The sequence below is a fragment of the Aulonocara stuartgranti genome (genome assembly GCF_965226115.1).
Source record: "Aulonocara stuartgranti genome assembly, chromosome: 16".
In the NCBI taxonomy this organism is placed as follows: domain Eukaryota; kingdom Metazoa; phylum Chordata; class Actinopteri; order Cichliformes; family Cichlidae; genus Aulonocara; species Aulonocara stuartgranti.
The window spans coordinates 14291164-14305343 of NC_138952.1; the positions used below are offsets into that span (position 1 = coordinate 14291164).

The 14180-nt window shown below is 38.5% G+C and overlaps 2 protein-coding genes across 3 annotated transcripts; one reads left to right on the top strand and one right to left on the bottom strand.

Moving 5' to 3' along the window:
* Nucleotides 1-8389, bottom strand: LOC309690625 (uncharacterized protein). 2 transcript variants are annotated; one of them, XM_082507801.1, is made up of 14 exons: nucleotides 8227-8389; nucleotides 7946-8002; nucleotides 6720-6846; nucleotides 4742-4831; nucleotides 4465-4652; nucleotides 4329-4371; nucleotides 4129-4240; nucleotides 3880-4012; nucleotides 3281-3345; nucleotides 2488-2684; nucleotides 2270-2405; nucleotides 377-415; nucleotides 261-288; nucleotides 1-184 (listed from the first exon to the last, which is right to left on the bottom strand). In XM_082507801.1, the coding sequence occupies exons 1-14, from the start codon at nucleotides 8276-8278 to the stop codon at nucleotides 57-59; spliced, it is 1395 nt and encodes a 464-aa protein (XP_082363927.1). In that variant the 5' UTR covers nucleotides 8279-8389; the 3' UTR covers nucleotides 1-56. The 2 variants fall into 2 exon arrangements, with proteins under 2 accessions (XP_082363927.1, XP_082363928.1); XM_082507802.1 differs by lacking the exon at nucleotides 6720-6846 and having other exon boundaries at nucleotides 8227-8249.
* A 780-nt stretch (nucleotides 8390-9169) lies between these two features.
* On the top strand, nucleotides 9170-13953 carry tmem169b (transmembrane protein 169b). Its single transcript, XM_082507805.1, has 3 exons — nucleotides 9170-9341; nucleotides 9864-10301; nucleotides 11080-13953. Exons 2-3 carry the CDS (start codon nucleotides 10028-10030, stop codon nucleotides 11706-11708), a joined length of 903 nt encoding a protein of 300 aa, XP_082363931.1. The 5' UTR covers nucleotides 9170-9341; nucleotides 9864-10027; the 3' UTR covers nucleotides 11709-13953.
* The last annotated feature ends 227 nt before the right edge of the window (nucleotides 13954-14180 follow it).

Below are 14180 nucleotides of genomic sequence, written 5' to 3' on the forward strand. Positions count from 1 at the left end.
CGCTAATGTCACAACATAAGATGGAAGAACTTAACTTGAAAACACTTTTACAGCTCTTAGAAATTGAATGAAAATGGAAAATCATTTCCACTATTTTCTTTTTTAGCTGATTGAGGGCTCTTGGTGGCAAAAGCAAACTGGAAGTCCTCGCATGTCTCTGGTTGGTCAAACAGGAATTGAGGGCCTGTGAAATCATATACAGCACACATCAGTGGTCCAAAACGACACACCACACAAACACATTGTGGTTTGATACTTACTGCTTGAAGATTTAGATTCAGCGGTTTTCTAGAAATGGTTAATCATAGTTTAGTATGTTTGTTCCAAAACCGAGACGACATGAAGTAGCGTAGGCTTTCAGTGAAAAAAACATTACCTTCTCAGTGAACAAAGATCCAGTGAAACCGAAAAAGTCCTGCAAAGAAACCTGGAGGTAATTCCAAAAGCAGGAAAATACTTTTTTCTGTCTTAATTGTTTGTTGAAGGCAACTGGACATTTTGGGGGATTTTTTGGTTCATGAGAAAGTTTCAAGCCTTATCCAAGAGGAATCTGACATATTTAGCCTCCCGGAGTTGGTCCTGAGAGTTGCTGGCCCATGCTGTCATGAGGGCTGTTAAAGGTCACAGAAGCAATGGTGTGAATTCTCTGCAAAACACTGGCCCTCCCACATGGGTCACAGTGTGAGTGGCGGTTGAAACCAGAGTTAATAATAGTTTTGTACTTTATAATCAGTTTTCATTATTTTTTCATTTTGACTATTTGTTTTTAGTTAAGTTTAGGTTCAGTTATTTTCCAGAGTTTTGTTTCAGTATAGTTTTTACTGTATGGTTGTAATTTACTTTTTATTAAACTCGGTGCTAGTTTTAGTCTTTTTAATTATTATTGTATAAGGAGGCCATATGTTAGAAGCAATATTTAGGAAAACACATCCAACAATGCCCCATCAGGAAAGCTATTGTGGGGATGAACAAAAAGTATTTTACCAGCATAATATAATCTGCAGTATGATCATTGCTTTAACAATGTAACAGATAGCTTTAAGATGGCCTTAAGATGTTTATGATGATGTTAACTTTGTATTCCAGGTGCAGTTATAACTATTTTATACATATTGCATATCTGTGCTTATTTGAGTTGATGTTCAGGTTCATTAATGGTTTTGAGCTTCATCTAGTGAGAGTGTCTAGATGATCCATGCTGAGGGAAAACTAGAACATAGAAGGAATTGCAGTACATGCTTACACAACAGTTCATTTTAATATCTTTTATATGTTCATATTCTTGTATTAAGCTTTTAGTAGGGGTTCTTGATTAAAACATTTATTTAGTAGAGGACACATACATAGTCTCAGTTGTTACATATCAGAGTGGCTTCTGTCTCTCTGTCTGGTTAGAGGTTAGGAGCTAGTCGCGAGGTGAAACAGGGTGCAATTGTGGTTAGCACACAGACACACACACACTTAGTTAGAGAATCATTTATAGGTGAAAGTTTAATCATGTTTTGCTGGGGTTGCAAAAAGAGCAGTTTGTCGCAGAACTGCTGCTGAGGTGTCAGGATGACAAGCAAGCATCCGGCAGTGACAGGAAGCACCTGTTATGAAGATAGAAGACAATTGTTCTTTTAAACGGTGTCAAAAGTCATTGTGGTTTTGATTTGATCTATGTATAAAATGTATCTGTGACGTTGAAGGGGCGTCATTAAATTTAAGCCCTGACGGTATAAAATATCTGTTTATGCTTTGATTAAGTCGAAGATCAATTGTTGTTTCCAGTGATCTTCCCACGTGTGAATTAAAATCTTCGTTTGACTTCACCCGGCCGGACCAGTGTGGTTATTCTTCGAGCACCTCTTGTACCCTTCCTCAATTTTTGAACCTTAACACTATAGTAACATTTTTACCAAAGTAACAGATACCAAAAACTAAGGATATTTAATTATTTTTCCTTATTTATTCCTGTTTTGTTTTTTTTATCTTGTTTTATTTTATTTTCCAAGTTCACAAAATTGTTTATGTTAGTTTAAATTTTTTTTAGGTTTATTTTAGTTACCACTGTTGCTTGTGCTGTACCAGTGGCACATGTGATGTGACAATAAAAGTGATCTATTTTGATTTGATTTGATTTAACTATAATAACGGGATGGGAAATAAAACATCGTCATGAGCCAAAAAGGACGTCCAGTTTCCCTAAACTCAAGCATGTAAGACACCATGAGCTGGATGCCTAAAAACCTACACAATGATTTCTGTGAGATCATTTATTCCTCACCTCCTCCTGTGATGAGCCCACATCAAATCCAAATCCAGGAAAGCCTGGTGTGTTGGGATCAGAGTTCAGAGAGAACAAGAAAGCTGGAGATTTGGTCTCAGAGCTCCCTTGATCTTTGGAGCTGGCTGGGCTAAAGCTACAGCGAACACACGAAAACCAGTTGTCAGGACTTGAGTGAGTGTAATTCAAAGCATCAGACCACTCATCCAAAGTCTTACTTAAATGAGAATGTCGGGGTTGAAGACGCAATTGTAATTTTTGACTGAGGATCAGTCTCCTGAGATGGAGGCTGAGAAGAAGTAGCGAGTTCCTCATCGTCCTTGTCGTGTGGTGGCTGCTCTTCATGTGTAGCTGCTCCCTTCTCCATCTCACTCTCAAAAATCTCCTCTGCATAGAAAACTGTGGGCAGCTTCTCCTGTCGAGGGGGTCAAAGCATTTCCAACAGTTCGGATGGATACTTGTAAAAGTGGGTTTTCCATTGTGGCAATACTGTTCTGTGGAGTGCCTCGAGCAACTTGATATTTTCCTGGAAACATACACGGCTTCTAAACTTCTCTGATACAGTAGAATAGATTATTAAAAGTCTTAAAAATTGTATTTCATTGATAAAAATGTCAAAATCATACTTTGCAGGTCTGGACTACATTTCCCACAAAACAGCACATTTCGGTCTGTTGTTAGGTTACCTCGTAACCCCTACAACCCCAGCTTTTCATGTAGGTTTCTGACAAACAGTGGTAATTTCTAATCCTGTGCTGGGTTTCTATATGATAAGCAGTGCGGCTTCTAGTAAAGGCATACAAAACTGTGGAATGCCTTTACTAGAAGCCGCAACTACCTATTTATAACACACACTGCTGTGGAGACAGCAAGGTAAACTAGGACAGCAAGAAGAAATAACAAGAAAAAAGAAAAAGTTATACATTCAATACATTTGGCAAATTTGTTTGATTAACTGGTTCAGGTGTATTAGCAGAAATTGCAAGTATAGTAAACTAAAAATCAGAAAACCTGGTGTTCTTGTGAAGTCTCCTCTTCCTGCTCCTCAGTGTGCATGTCCTCTGGCTGATTCTGGTCTGAAGAAGCAAATATTCTGTTCACGTGGTTTGATTAACATGATCATTCAAACTAAACTCGTGGCACCAGAGAGGCGCACCACAAAGCCAGATTAACAGGTTATGTCGAGCTTGAGCTTTCAGTATCACATAAGTTACCAAGGTCATCTTAATCTTGCTAGATGATGAGGATGACTGTTTGGGATTCAATTTTAAAAAATACATTTGTAAAAATGTGTAGGTAATTGCACAGACTTCCCTGTAATTATAAAACAGGATGGTTTTATTTACAGAATATGTCATTTGTTGTTTTTAAAAAAATTAAATTTCTCAATGGTGAATAGTGAGATTTTCTCTCTGGCTTAAAAAAGAAAGCTTGTGATTGCCCTTTTCCTATCTTTAGTCCTTTCTATCTTTACTTTACATATTTCTTTATCATCCAAAGACAGACTGAAATAGACAGCAATCAATCTATATTATGAGTAAGAAGAGTCAAATAATGTCCCCTTTTAATGTGAGTGACCCCGAATACACACCCTTCAGCATATGACTCACCACAAAACTGTTGACTGGACCACAGCTCCTTACTTCCTTCCTCTGGGGAAGTACTACAGGTGAGTAAATCCTGGATGTTTTCCTCATGGATCTCTTCAGCATTTACCTCTTCATCAGATGTTTTATGACTACTCTGTAACAAATGCTCAGATTTATCAAAGTGTGAAGTTATAACTGGAACAGCTTTAACTGCCTTTCATGATTGCTTGCCAGTGTTTAGATGCATTTAATAAAATACTAAATCTGTACCGTTGTCTGATTGAGATGCAGAGAGGAGATGTCAATGGAAGGCTCTCTGTCCCTGGCTGTCTGATGATCAAATCCATTCTCTTGTTCTGTTACAGGCTGCAAGCCAAAAGCACTAGAAACAAAAAATGGGCTCGGTCAGTCAGAAATGACCATTCCTGTAAGCTATGTGATTATTCTTTGTGAGTGATTCACTAAAATACCTATCTGGCAGTTTCTCGGTGGAAAATGAAGTAACTACTGGACCTGTTCGGACAAAAATTTAAGGGACTGTATACCAAGCTGTAAAAATTTTCAGCTCTAACAGAGCAAAGCTCAAAGATACGAAAGGTTTATCACCAGTAAGATGGTCCAGCTCCTTCTGCTTCATTGTTATTTGTTCATCCCAAGCTTTGATCCTACATTCAATTTCCTCTTTTTCAGCCTTCAGCACGAGGAGCTTTTCAGCAAGAGGATTTTGTAAATAATATTCTTTATGCTCCTGGAAAATCTTTCTGTAGCTTGCAATCCTTTCTTGAAAGACCTCCCTGTTTAGGTATAAATAAAGAACATTTAACATGTCTGTTTCCAACACACAAAAGTATTAATCACAAACAAGGCTGCTAAATGAACCCACGTGTCATGGTTGTAGTCGGCTTTTCTTTTCTCCAGTTCTGCTTTCAACGTCTGCTCATATTGAAGAAGCAGGCCGTTAGTCGCCTTCATCCTAAATTTATATAAAAGACAAGCAGGTACTCTGTAGGTTATTTACTTTTACTCTGTCACTTGCTACATATTAATTAAGTAAAAGACTTTTTTAGAACTTACAAAAGAACTAACAAAAAATGAAGCTGTTCCCAATCACAGGGTTTCTAGGGGATAGTGCACGATGGATCAAAATTTGATGAGAGTGTCCTTTGTTCATTACTTCACCAGTTTTGACAACAACACAGGCTGAAATGGAGCCTCAAACCATCATCCAGCCTTAACCATGTGTTATAGCTGGCTGTAGACACTTGACTGACCTCCTCTGTACATACTGACGACAATTTAAACTAATGGGATTCATCACTACATAAGACCTTGTTCCCCGATTTTCAGTCCAGTCACGTGTAATTTGGCATACCTCAGCCTGGCATACCACTTCTTAGGAATGGCTTCTTGACAATCATCCTTCCAGTGAGACCAATTTTGTTTGGTTTCAGTGAACAGTAGAGATCTATCTCTCAGGTCCTGTGTCAAGTCTTTACTGGACTTTTTTTTTCTCTATTTCTCAAGGATAGGACTTTGAGATCCTGTTCATCTTTAGCTTTTTAATGTTTCCATCACTTCTTCTATCCTCCACTTGTCCTATTTTCTATTATTTCTTTTTAAGAACCATCCTGCGATATACCAAGTTTTCAGCTAAGCTCTTTGGGAATCATTGTTGGTGCAAAATGCTATTTCATTTCTATCAAACTGAGTTATCTTTGGCATTTTTTGTAGAATCGACTCAAGAAATGGGAGTAAATTATATGTTTTTAGGGCAGGGTGCTAATTACAAAGTGCCTAAAAATACAGTTTAAAATGACTTCCTTGCTACGTTATCTGTTATGTGCAGACCTTCTATGACTCTGTTGTGGCTTCTGCTATCTTTTATGGCGTGGTCTGCTGGGGCGGCAGCATCTCTGCTGGGGACAGGAAGAGACTGAACAGGGTGATCCGAAGGGCCAGCTCTGTTCTAGGATGCCCTCTGGACCCAGTGGAGGTGGTGAGTGACAGGAGAACGGCGGCTAAGCTGTCATCCCTGATGGACAACATCTCCCACCCCATGCAGCAGACTGTGACAGCACTGAGCAGCTCCTTCAGTGGGAGACTGCGGCACCCACAGTGTGGGACGGAGAGATTTCGCAGGTCTTTCCTCCCCACTGCTGTCAGACTCCATAATAAAGACTTTAACTGATCAAGCACACACATCCATACATATGCAATAATACTAAGTGCAATAATCCTTTCTGTCATCGTTGTATTTTTACTCAGTTGTATATAGTATTTGTATTCTATTTTTATCTTATTGTATATTTATTTTATTTTATTCTACTGTATATAGTATTTTATTTTATTCTATTCTGTACAGTTGTGTACTGTATTTATTCTTATTGTATTCTAATTTTTGCCTCATAACTTTTGCACTGTCCACTTCCTGCTGTGACAAAACAAATTTCCCACGTGTGGGACTAATAAAGGTTATCTTATCTTATCTTATCTTAAATACTGGTTCATTCCTTGATTTAGATGCATTTTTATGCTTGAATGATTCACAGGTCAGTGTTAAGTGGCAGTGTTAATAAAGATACAAACAACAACAACAAAAAAAACATTGGTCATGAACAAGGACTAGATTGAAAATGAGTGAAAAAGCATCCAAATGTCCAAAGAAAAACTTTAAAAGACCTTCAGAAAGCCTGGAGAAATAATACTCAAGACCACTGTAAAAATCACAAGAAAGTCTGGCTCCTTGGAGCGAAATATAAAGAAATGAGAGGTGGCTCAACACTTTTGCACAATCTTCCTGCACCGTAATCTATCATGGTTTGGCACATTTATTTCCTGTTTAATTTTACAAAATGCTGTACCTTTTTGCATTTGCTTTATTACGTGTTACAGTGCTCTGTTTCACACTGATTTCCTCTTCAAGTTGCTCAATATTTCTGTTGATTGCTTCAATGTAAGACTTCTTCTCAGCAATGTTGGCTCTGGAAACTGTTGCCAAACACATTAACACAGCACACAATAATCTTATATTAAAAGATAAAGTTCATGATACAGGATTCCCCAACATTGTGCTTCTGTTAATAGCTGATAAGGAAATTCAAAAGGACACTATCACTTTAAAATCAAATCCCTTAAGGCTAGTCAGGTGGTTGGAAGTGTACTCAATGGATAGCCTGATCAATCAGTACTAAAGCAGGGATCTTTAAACAATAGTGGGCTAAATGGACCTTATACAAGGGAATGAATGGGCAATGTTTTTAAATGACTCAAGACAAGGTGACCAGATATTAAAAAGAGGATACTGCCACTTAGTATCATAAAATGCTAGAGACTGGACCCACAGGCAAGCATAACAAAAAAACCCTTTAGTCATTGATCCAAAAAACAGAAACAGAGAAAAAAACATAAACAAAACAAGAAAAACTAAATAGAAATGGGCTTGTGAAACAAAAGGTAGACAAACAGACAAGGTGATAATTGACGTGGCAAGTCTATACATATACACAAAGGAGTAGATTGAGTACAGGAGAAAGTGATCAAATAAGGAAATCTAATGACAGACAGTTAGAAATGAGGGAAGAGAACAAAAGCAGGAAATAAAAACACACCTACATATGAGAAAACCACCCTTCAACGTAATGCGAGAAGTCAGCAAAAGGACAAGTGACTAACAACTACTGAGACATTAAGTATACAGTTGTTGGACATAGATACAGTTTTGTTGATTTTGGTCCTTCACGTTACCACTTGTGAATTTTAAATAAAACAATCAAAATGTGATTAAAGTACAGAGTTTTAGCTTTAATGATGTATTGATTACTTAATTTTGTGTAGTACAGAGGAGAAACTACAAACATTTTGGTGTTGTACAACAAAATATAGACCCAATCATAATATAACATGCAGACAGAAACAGGGAGGACACATCAAGGTGGCCAAGAGGGGCTCTGTGACTTAAACTGACAAAAAAAAAGCTTAATGGTGTTTAATATCTAATAACAAAAGACACAAAGGCCTGTCTTTAGCCCAGTTTATCATTACCTTTCTTAAGCCACTGTTTTACACCAACATTAGCATCAACACATACCTTTAGTCTGTTGGTTAATTTCATTCTTCTTTTGAGATAGCCCCCGAGCTTGAAGAGCTATAAAAAAGTACATATAACACTTATCTTTCATAATAATAACAAAAACAACAATAGTATAAATAAACCTCTAAAACCTTTTTAACATTGTTTAAATTGTCATGTTGTCTAGCTAGCTTCCTGGCTTGTGACTGACATTTAGCCATACAGCTAATAAGCTAATGCTAATCCAAGATAACATAACTGATGTAATAAACTGTAATAAACTGAATAAGTGAATTTACCGAGGTGAAAGAGGAGCTGGTCAATATTATCAAATGAATCCTGGTCATTCATTTTTATACTTTGAGGCTAATATTATCACATCAACTGATCCCGTTCTTTAGAGCTATTGAAGCTAAAGCTAAAGGCTAGGAACTGAGACTTCTTCAGGAAATGACATTGTTTTAATGTTATTTTTAATTAGTTCAATTAGAAGTAAAGGAATCAAAATTCATATTATTTCTACTGACTTTTTTTAAAGGCTACCATATTATTGAACGTTTTTATTAAGAAAAACTTAAAATTCCCAATTCATTTATTTAAATTCATTTTATGTAATTTTAATATGTTATTATTAATAATAATTTTATGTTGGTATTGTATGAAAATTTTAAATGATAAATGATTTTCTGTAAAAACAGTAGGAATTCATCGCTATTACAGCCTACTCATTTCATATATTTAATCAGTGTGTTGTTTACTATTGTCTACTAGCCACAAAAAGCTATTTTGAGCTTCTTTTTTTTAAAAATATTTTTGACCTTATATACTCATTTATTTGCTCATATTTTAATAAGTTTAGGATTTTCCACAAATAGCACTCCTGTCCCAAAGTAATGCTGCAATCAGTTTTTAGCGACTTAAGTGACTTATATCCTTCACTTATACCACTCAAAAGTCTTACTGATATTAAAATTGCGTTAAAAAAAAAAAAGAGTGATCTGGCCAATTGAGCAGAGGAAATTGCAACAAGAATAACATAATACTTCTTTAATGATATTTTAAAAGGCCAAAAAGGACTGGATTCATTAGACTGTAGGAAAAATGTGGGAAAAACATCATAGTCTAATATAATACCCGGGAATTATATTAGACTATGATGGTTTTCCCACATCATCATTTTTTCCTTGTTCACATGACAGCCGTGAGGATCACGGATGGTGGGGATTGGTGTGCGGCAGAGGTTGGAGGGGCGGGACTAGTGCTATTCTGGAAATCGCTTTGCGTAGCGCATCTGTATGGACACAAACACAGCGCTGAAATTTGCGGGCTCTGCTCCTGTGTGTCAGGCAGATTCAGTAATTTATTCTCACACGGTGAAAGTTAATCTACACGGAGCTCGTCCAGCAGATTGAAGGTAAGATGAAGCCGCAGTGGAAATGTTGTGGTTAGAGCACATTCACCGGCTGCAGACAAAAGAGCGGACATGGGTGGGATTTAAATGGGAGGGGATCAGCTGTATGAAGGGCTTCATTGTCGCTTTCATCCCCTCTTCTGAAAAACATGCATTGTTTTGGACCAACTGTACATTTCCTTCTTTAAATTCCTTATTTTTTCCCCCTATCATGTGTCTGGACGTGATTATATTAGCCTGAGCTTCAGCCTATATTGCTGCGCTGTCATGCAAAGAGACCCCCTCCCCCCCCTTTGAACAATTGTGTCATGCTTTGTTTGTGATATCCTATTTGTTTCCTGTTCATGCCATACCATGAGATGCCATGAAATCAATGATAACATGACATTTGACATCAGCACATAAAGCAAAAATAGGCTACTGTGCAGAATCTGGGCCAGGATCAGTGGGCACAGGCTTACACACTGAGCTTAAAAACATGTTTTTCCTAATGACGCTCTGTGTGTGTGTGTCTGTGTGTGCTAGTGTGTATGTTTTTATGACTTTGCAATCAGCTAGTCATCAGAGTAAAGGCTTAATGCAATGGTTGGAGATTTGTATGCTGCTTAGAATTTCATTATTCATTTCCACACATAACACATCCAAACAGTAGCCTCAGAGTAAGAGTTGGATTGGATGAATGAGAGAACATGGCACAGGTAGAGGAGCCTCAGACTGAGGGGGAAGGCAGCCCCCAGATGGTCTCCTTAAGGTCTGACGTGTCAGGGAGCCATGCGGATGATGGGGAAGTAGGACCCTCCATGAGGAGGAAGAGGAAGAAGAAGAAAGATCCACGTCCTGAGTCCTTCATTGTTTATCGGTCTGAAATGGAGAGGGCACCAGGAGAGGACCAAGGAGGAGACGAAGGAGCAGAGAGGAGCACTGAGGAGGGAACTAAATTCCTCTGCACACCCACAGGCGAAGGTGAAAAAGCTGTCTCACACTGTTAAACTCATGAACCCAACATGTCAGATGTTAGTACTGTAGGACAGGATTTGTGCACAAAATAGACTTCAGTGTTACAGCAACCATTATTCCAAAAAAGCTGGGATGCTGTATAAAGTATAGATAAGAACAAAATACAGGGATTTGAAAATCTCATAAACCCATATTTTATTCACAATACAACACAGAAAACATACCCAGAAAAAATAAAGTGATTTTGAATTTGATGGCAGCAGCACATCTGAAAAAAGTTGGGACAGGGCCATGTTTACCACTGTGTACTGTAGCATCTTCTTTTCTTTCAACAACAATCCTTGCAGGCTTCTACTATGAAGCCATGCTGTAATGGATGCAACTCTTTAGTGTTGTATCACTGAGATATGTGATGCCTTTGCTAAAATGTTGCTGTAAAACCTGTGTCTATCTTTCAGCATTGCTGGAGCCTTTCCAGATGTGCCAACTGCCAATTCCACAAGCATTAATAGAACCCCATCAGAGATGCTTTTGAACTGCACGCTGATTTTTAGACAGATGATCTCTCTCCTCTGTAGTCCGGAGCATTCAGTGCCCATGTTTTCCAAAAAGAATTTGAATTTTCAGTTTATTGGTCCAGATTCAAAATGTGGGTTAATGAGATTTGCAAATGATTGTGTTCTGTTATTATGTTTTTACACACTGCACAGGCTTTTTTACAGTTACGTTTGGGCTTCCCTGTGTGTCGCTTGCTTAACTTCCATGTCATATCCTGTATGAACAGGCTGGAGTCTTCCTCCAGACAGCCGCTACGTGACCCTGACTGGCACTATTACGCGTGGAAAGAAGAAGGGTCAGGTGGTGGACATACACGTCACTTTGACAGAGAAGGAAATCAGGGAACTCGCCAAGTCGAGGGAGCGTCTTGATGCAGCATGCGAAGCGAGCGAAGGCTCCAAGCGCACCTGTAGCTTAGGTGCGTGTCAGGGACCCCATGTGGTCCTGTGGAGCATCTCGTGCGCACCTGTGGTTTTCATCCTCTCGTTCATCACTTCCTTCTACTACGGCACCCTCACCTGGTACAATGTCTTCCTGGTGTACAATGAGGAGCGGACGTTCTGGCACAAGATAACAATATGCCCCTTTCTTATCATCTTCTACCCCATGCTCATCATGCCTTTGGCGCTGTCACTGGCTCTGTACTCTGCTGTGGTGCAGGTGTCCTGGGCCTTCAGTGAGTGGTGGCAGGCGGTGCGCGACCTGGAGAAAGGCTTCTGTGGCTGGGCCTGTGGGAAATTGGGGCTTGAAGACTGTTCGCCATACAGCATAGTGGAGTTGCTTGACTCTGACACTGTTTCTGGCACTCTACAGAGCAAGGCACCCAGTGAACTTGCCCAAACGTCATCAGTGTGAAGTAGTGGGCACTGGGCTCAAGGAGCATATTGCTAATGTGGTCAAAGTTGGGAATTATTTGAATAATTTGAGTGTCAAAATGAGCACCACTACTATCTATGTTTTTGCTAATGAAGGGTTTGAGACTTTCCTGAAAGCCACAGGAGTAAGAAAATTATCTTTTGATTAGAATTTCTTTTCTAAAACTATTTCAAAATGTCTCTTTTGTTAATAATCACACAGTAAGCACTGCCTGAACTCTCCTTTGGTGCTGAACTGCTATCACCTAGCATTATTGGAGTTGAAGCACTGGAGTAATTATTATGGGACTTTTCTTTTTGATTACAGGTTCATTACAGCTTTCACAGATCACTAAATAGCCACCAATAATTATGGAACAGCACTCCCACTCAAAGACCTTTTCAAACATATGGACCTTGGTTTTCACAGCTAAGGCGTGGACACTGATATGCACACACTCCTGAGAGTTTACATCAACTTTCACTTCATCTGTAAATATCTGCATTAAGTATATATGATCACTGTGCTGTTCAATGCCATCAAAAATACCTTCAAAGGCAACACTGTTGTCTTTGTGAAGTAATCATAATCACTTTGAAGGTGGATTTAGAGTGAGGCTGGCATAAAAAATGGGCAAAGGGGGTGACCGTCCCCTGGCAGTGGTGTGGGTTTACTTTGTGTGAGTTGCTGATTTTAGTGGAAATATACACCAAAGAGCACCAGTGTGAAAATCTGTCCTTTTAAGGGGCAGCGTGACCATAAAAAACAGATTCATTGTCATAAAATTGGACTTTTCCTCCTCTGCCTATAGCATGCAACCCCACAGCCATCAGTCACTACAGAATGCATGAATCTTTTGTTTTGAGCAACATATACACCGTATGGGCAAAGGTATTGGGTCATACCACTTGAGTCTTTGAATTCCAGCACCTAGCAATGCAATCTGCCTTCACAAATAATTGTGAATGAGTTGTTGTAAAGAGCTTGCTGAATTTGAGGTGTGGTGATATAATAGGAAGCCATCATTGCAAGAGGACAATTTGTGAAATTTCAGCCCTCCTAGATATTCCACAATCAACCGTAAGTATCACTGCAAAATGAAAGCTTTTAGGAACCACTGCCACAGCCAGGTCACATAAGGTCACATATGGGTCACCAAGTGCTGAGGCGCATATTGCAGAGGTCCAAACCTCCCCTGGCTTCAATACAGAAGCACAAAAACTGTGTGTCTGGAGCTTTGTGGCATTGGTTTTCATGGCTGAGCGGCTACTGTAGGTGTAGGTGGTCTGGTACTTCGTCCTTTAATAGTGTATGTTGTTTAGTGTTTAAAAGACATGCATTTATTTTCTTTAAAAGCCTGGACTTTAGATGAGCCATTTTCCGTATATTTCTTTGGGATTTTTTTGTTGTAGGTTAATACACATTTGGATGAAGGAAAATGTTGGCTAAGTGATGTTTTTGTTGGTGACAACAATTCCAGTAAAAGACAACTAAAAGTTTTATTTTTTTATGTATAACTGAACAATAATTATCTCATAGCACTGAAGACCTCCAAGGAGTCTCTTTAGCTTAATCCACTGCTGATTATTTATTTGCAAGGGATTTTTAAAAATTAAAAGTCATGATATGATCCTTACATCACACTCTGGGGTAAGAAAAATTCTGGCCTGTGAGTTTTTGTTGGTTTCTGGACTCTGTACATAGTCAAGGTATCTAAACAATGCATGGAGATTGAAAGGAAAGGAGACCAATACCTCTTTTCTTATTGAGGGTTAATTAAGCAGTTACAAAGCCATAGTGAGAACAAGCTGACAGATTGTTCTTTTTTTGTTCATGTTTTCATACGTTGAACAGCATTAAAACAAGTGTTTGTGTTGTCTTCACAGTTTTAAATCGCACACACACAAAAAAGCTGAAGTTGAAGAATTCCTGTTACATTTCCATGCTCACATATTTTACATATTACTTCAATTTGCTTTCTATATTTAAGCCTAGAAGATGTTCTAGCTAGGTGTTTTTATACTTCAGCACTTTGAGATATATGTACTGTAAACAGCTATCAAAAAAAACTGATTGAAATTCAAGCAAGACTGGATTAAAACATCCAGATGGTCTAAATGTTTGTTGAAATGTTTATGGATATGACTGGCTGGGTTAAGTGATGCAGTTTTACATGTTGTGAATCTATATTGATGCAAACATTTACACAAGTGAAATAAAGTGTTGTGTTATTACATCTCAACTACAGACTAATATTTACTGTATCGTTAAAACCAGCGAGTCACTCTAATCAGCAGACAAAGACAAGAGTCAGCATGTAAACCCTGCATGGTGCACAGCAATGCAGATGGCTCTCTGGGGGCGAGGGGTGCTTTAAATTGAGATTATTGGCACCCCAGTGTTATCCTGCAATACTCACTGAACAAAATCTAAAATCCTTATGCAGCAACCATTCCAAATACAATAAGTTCA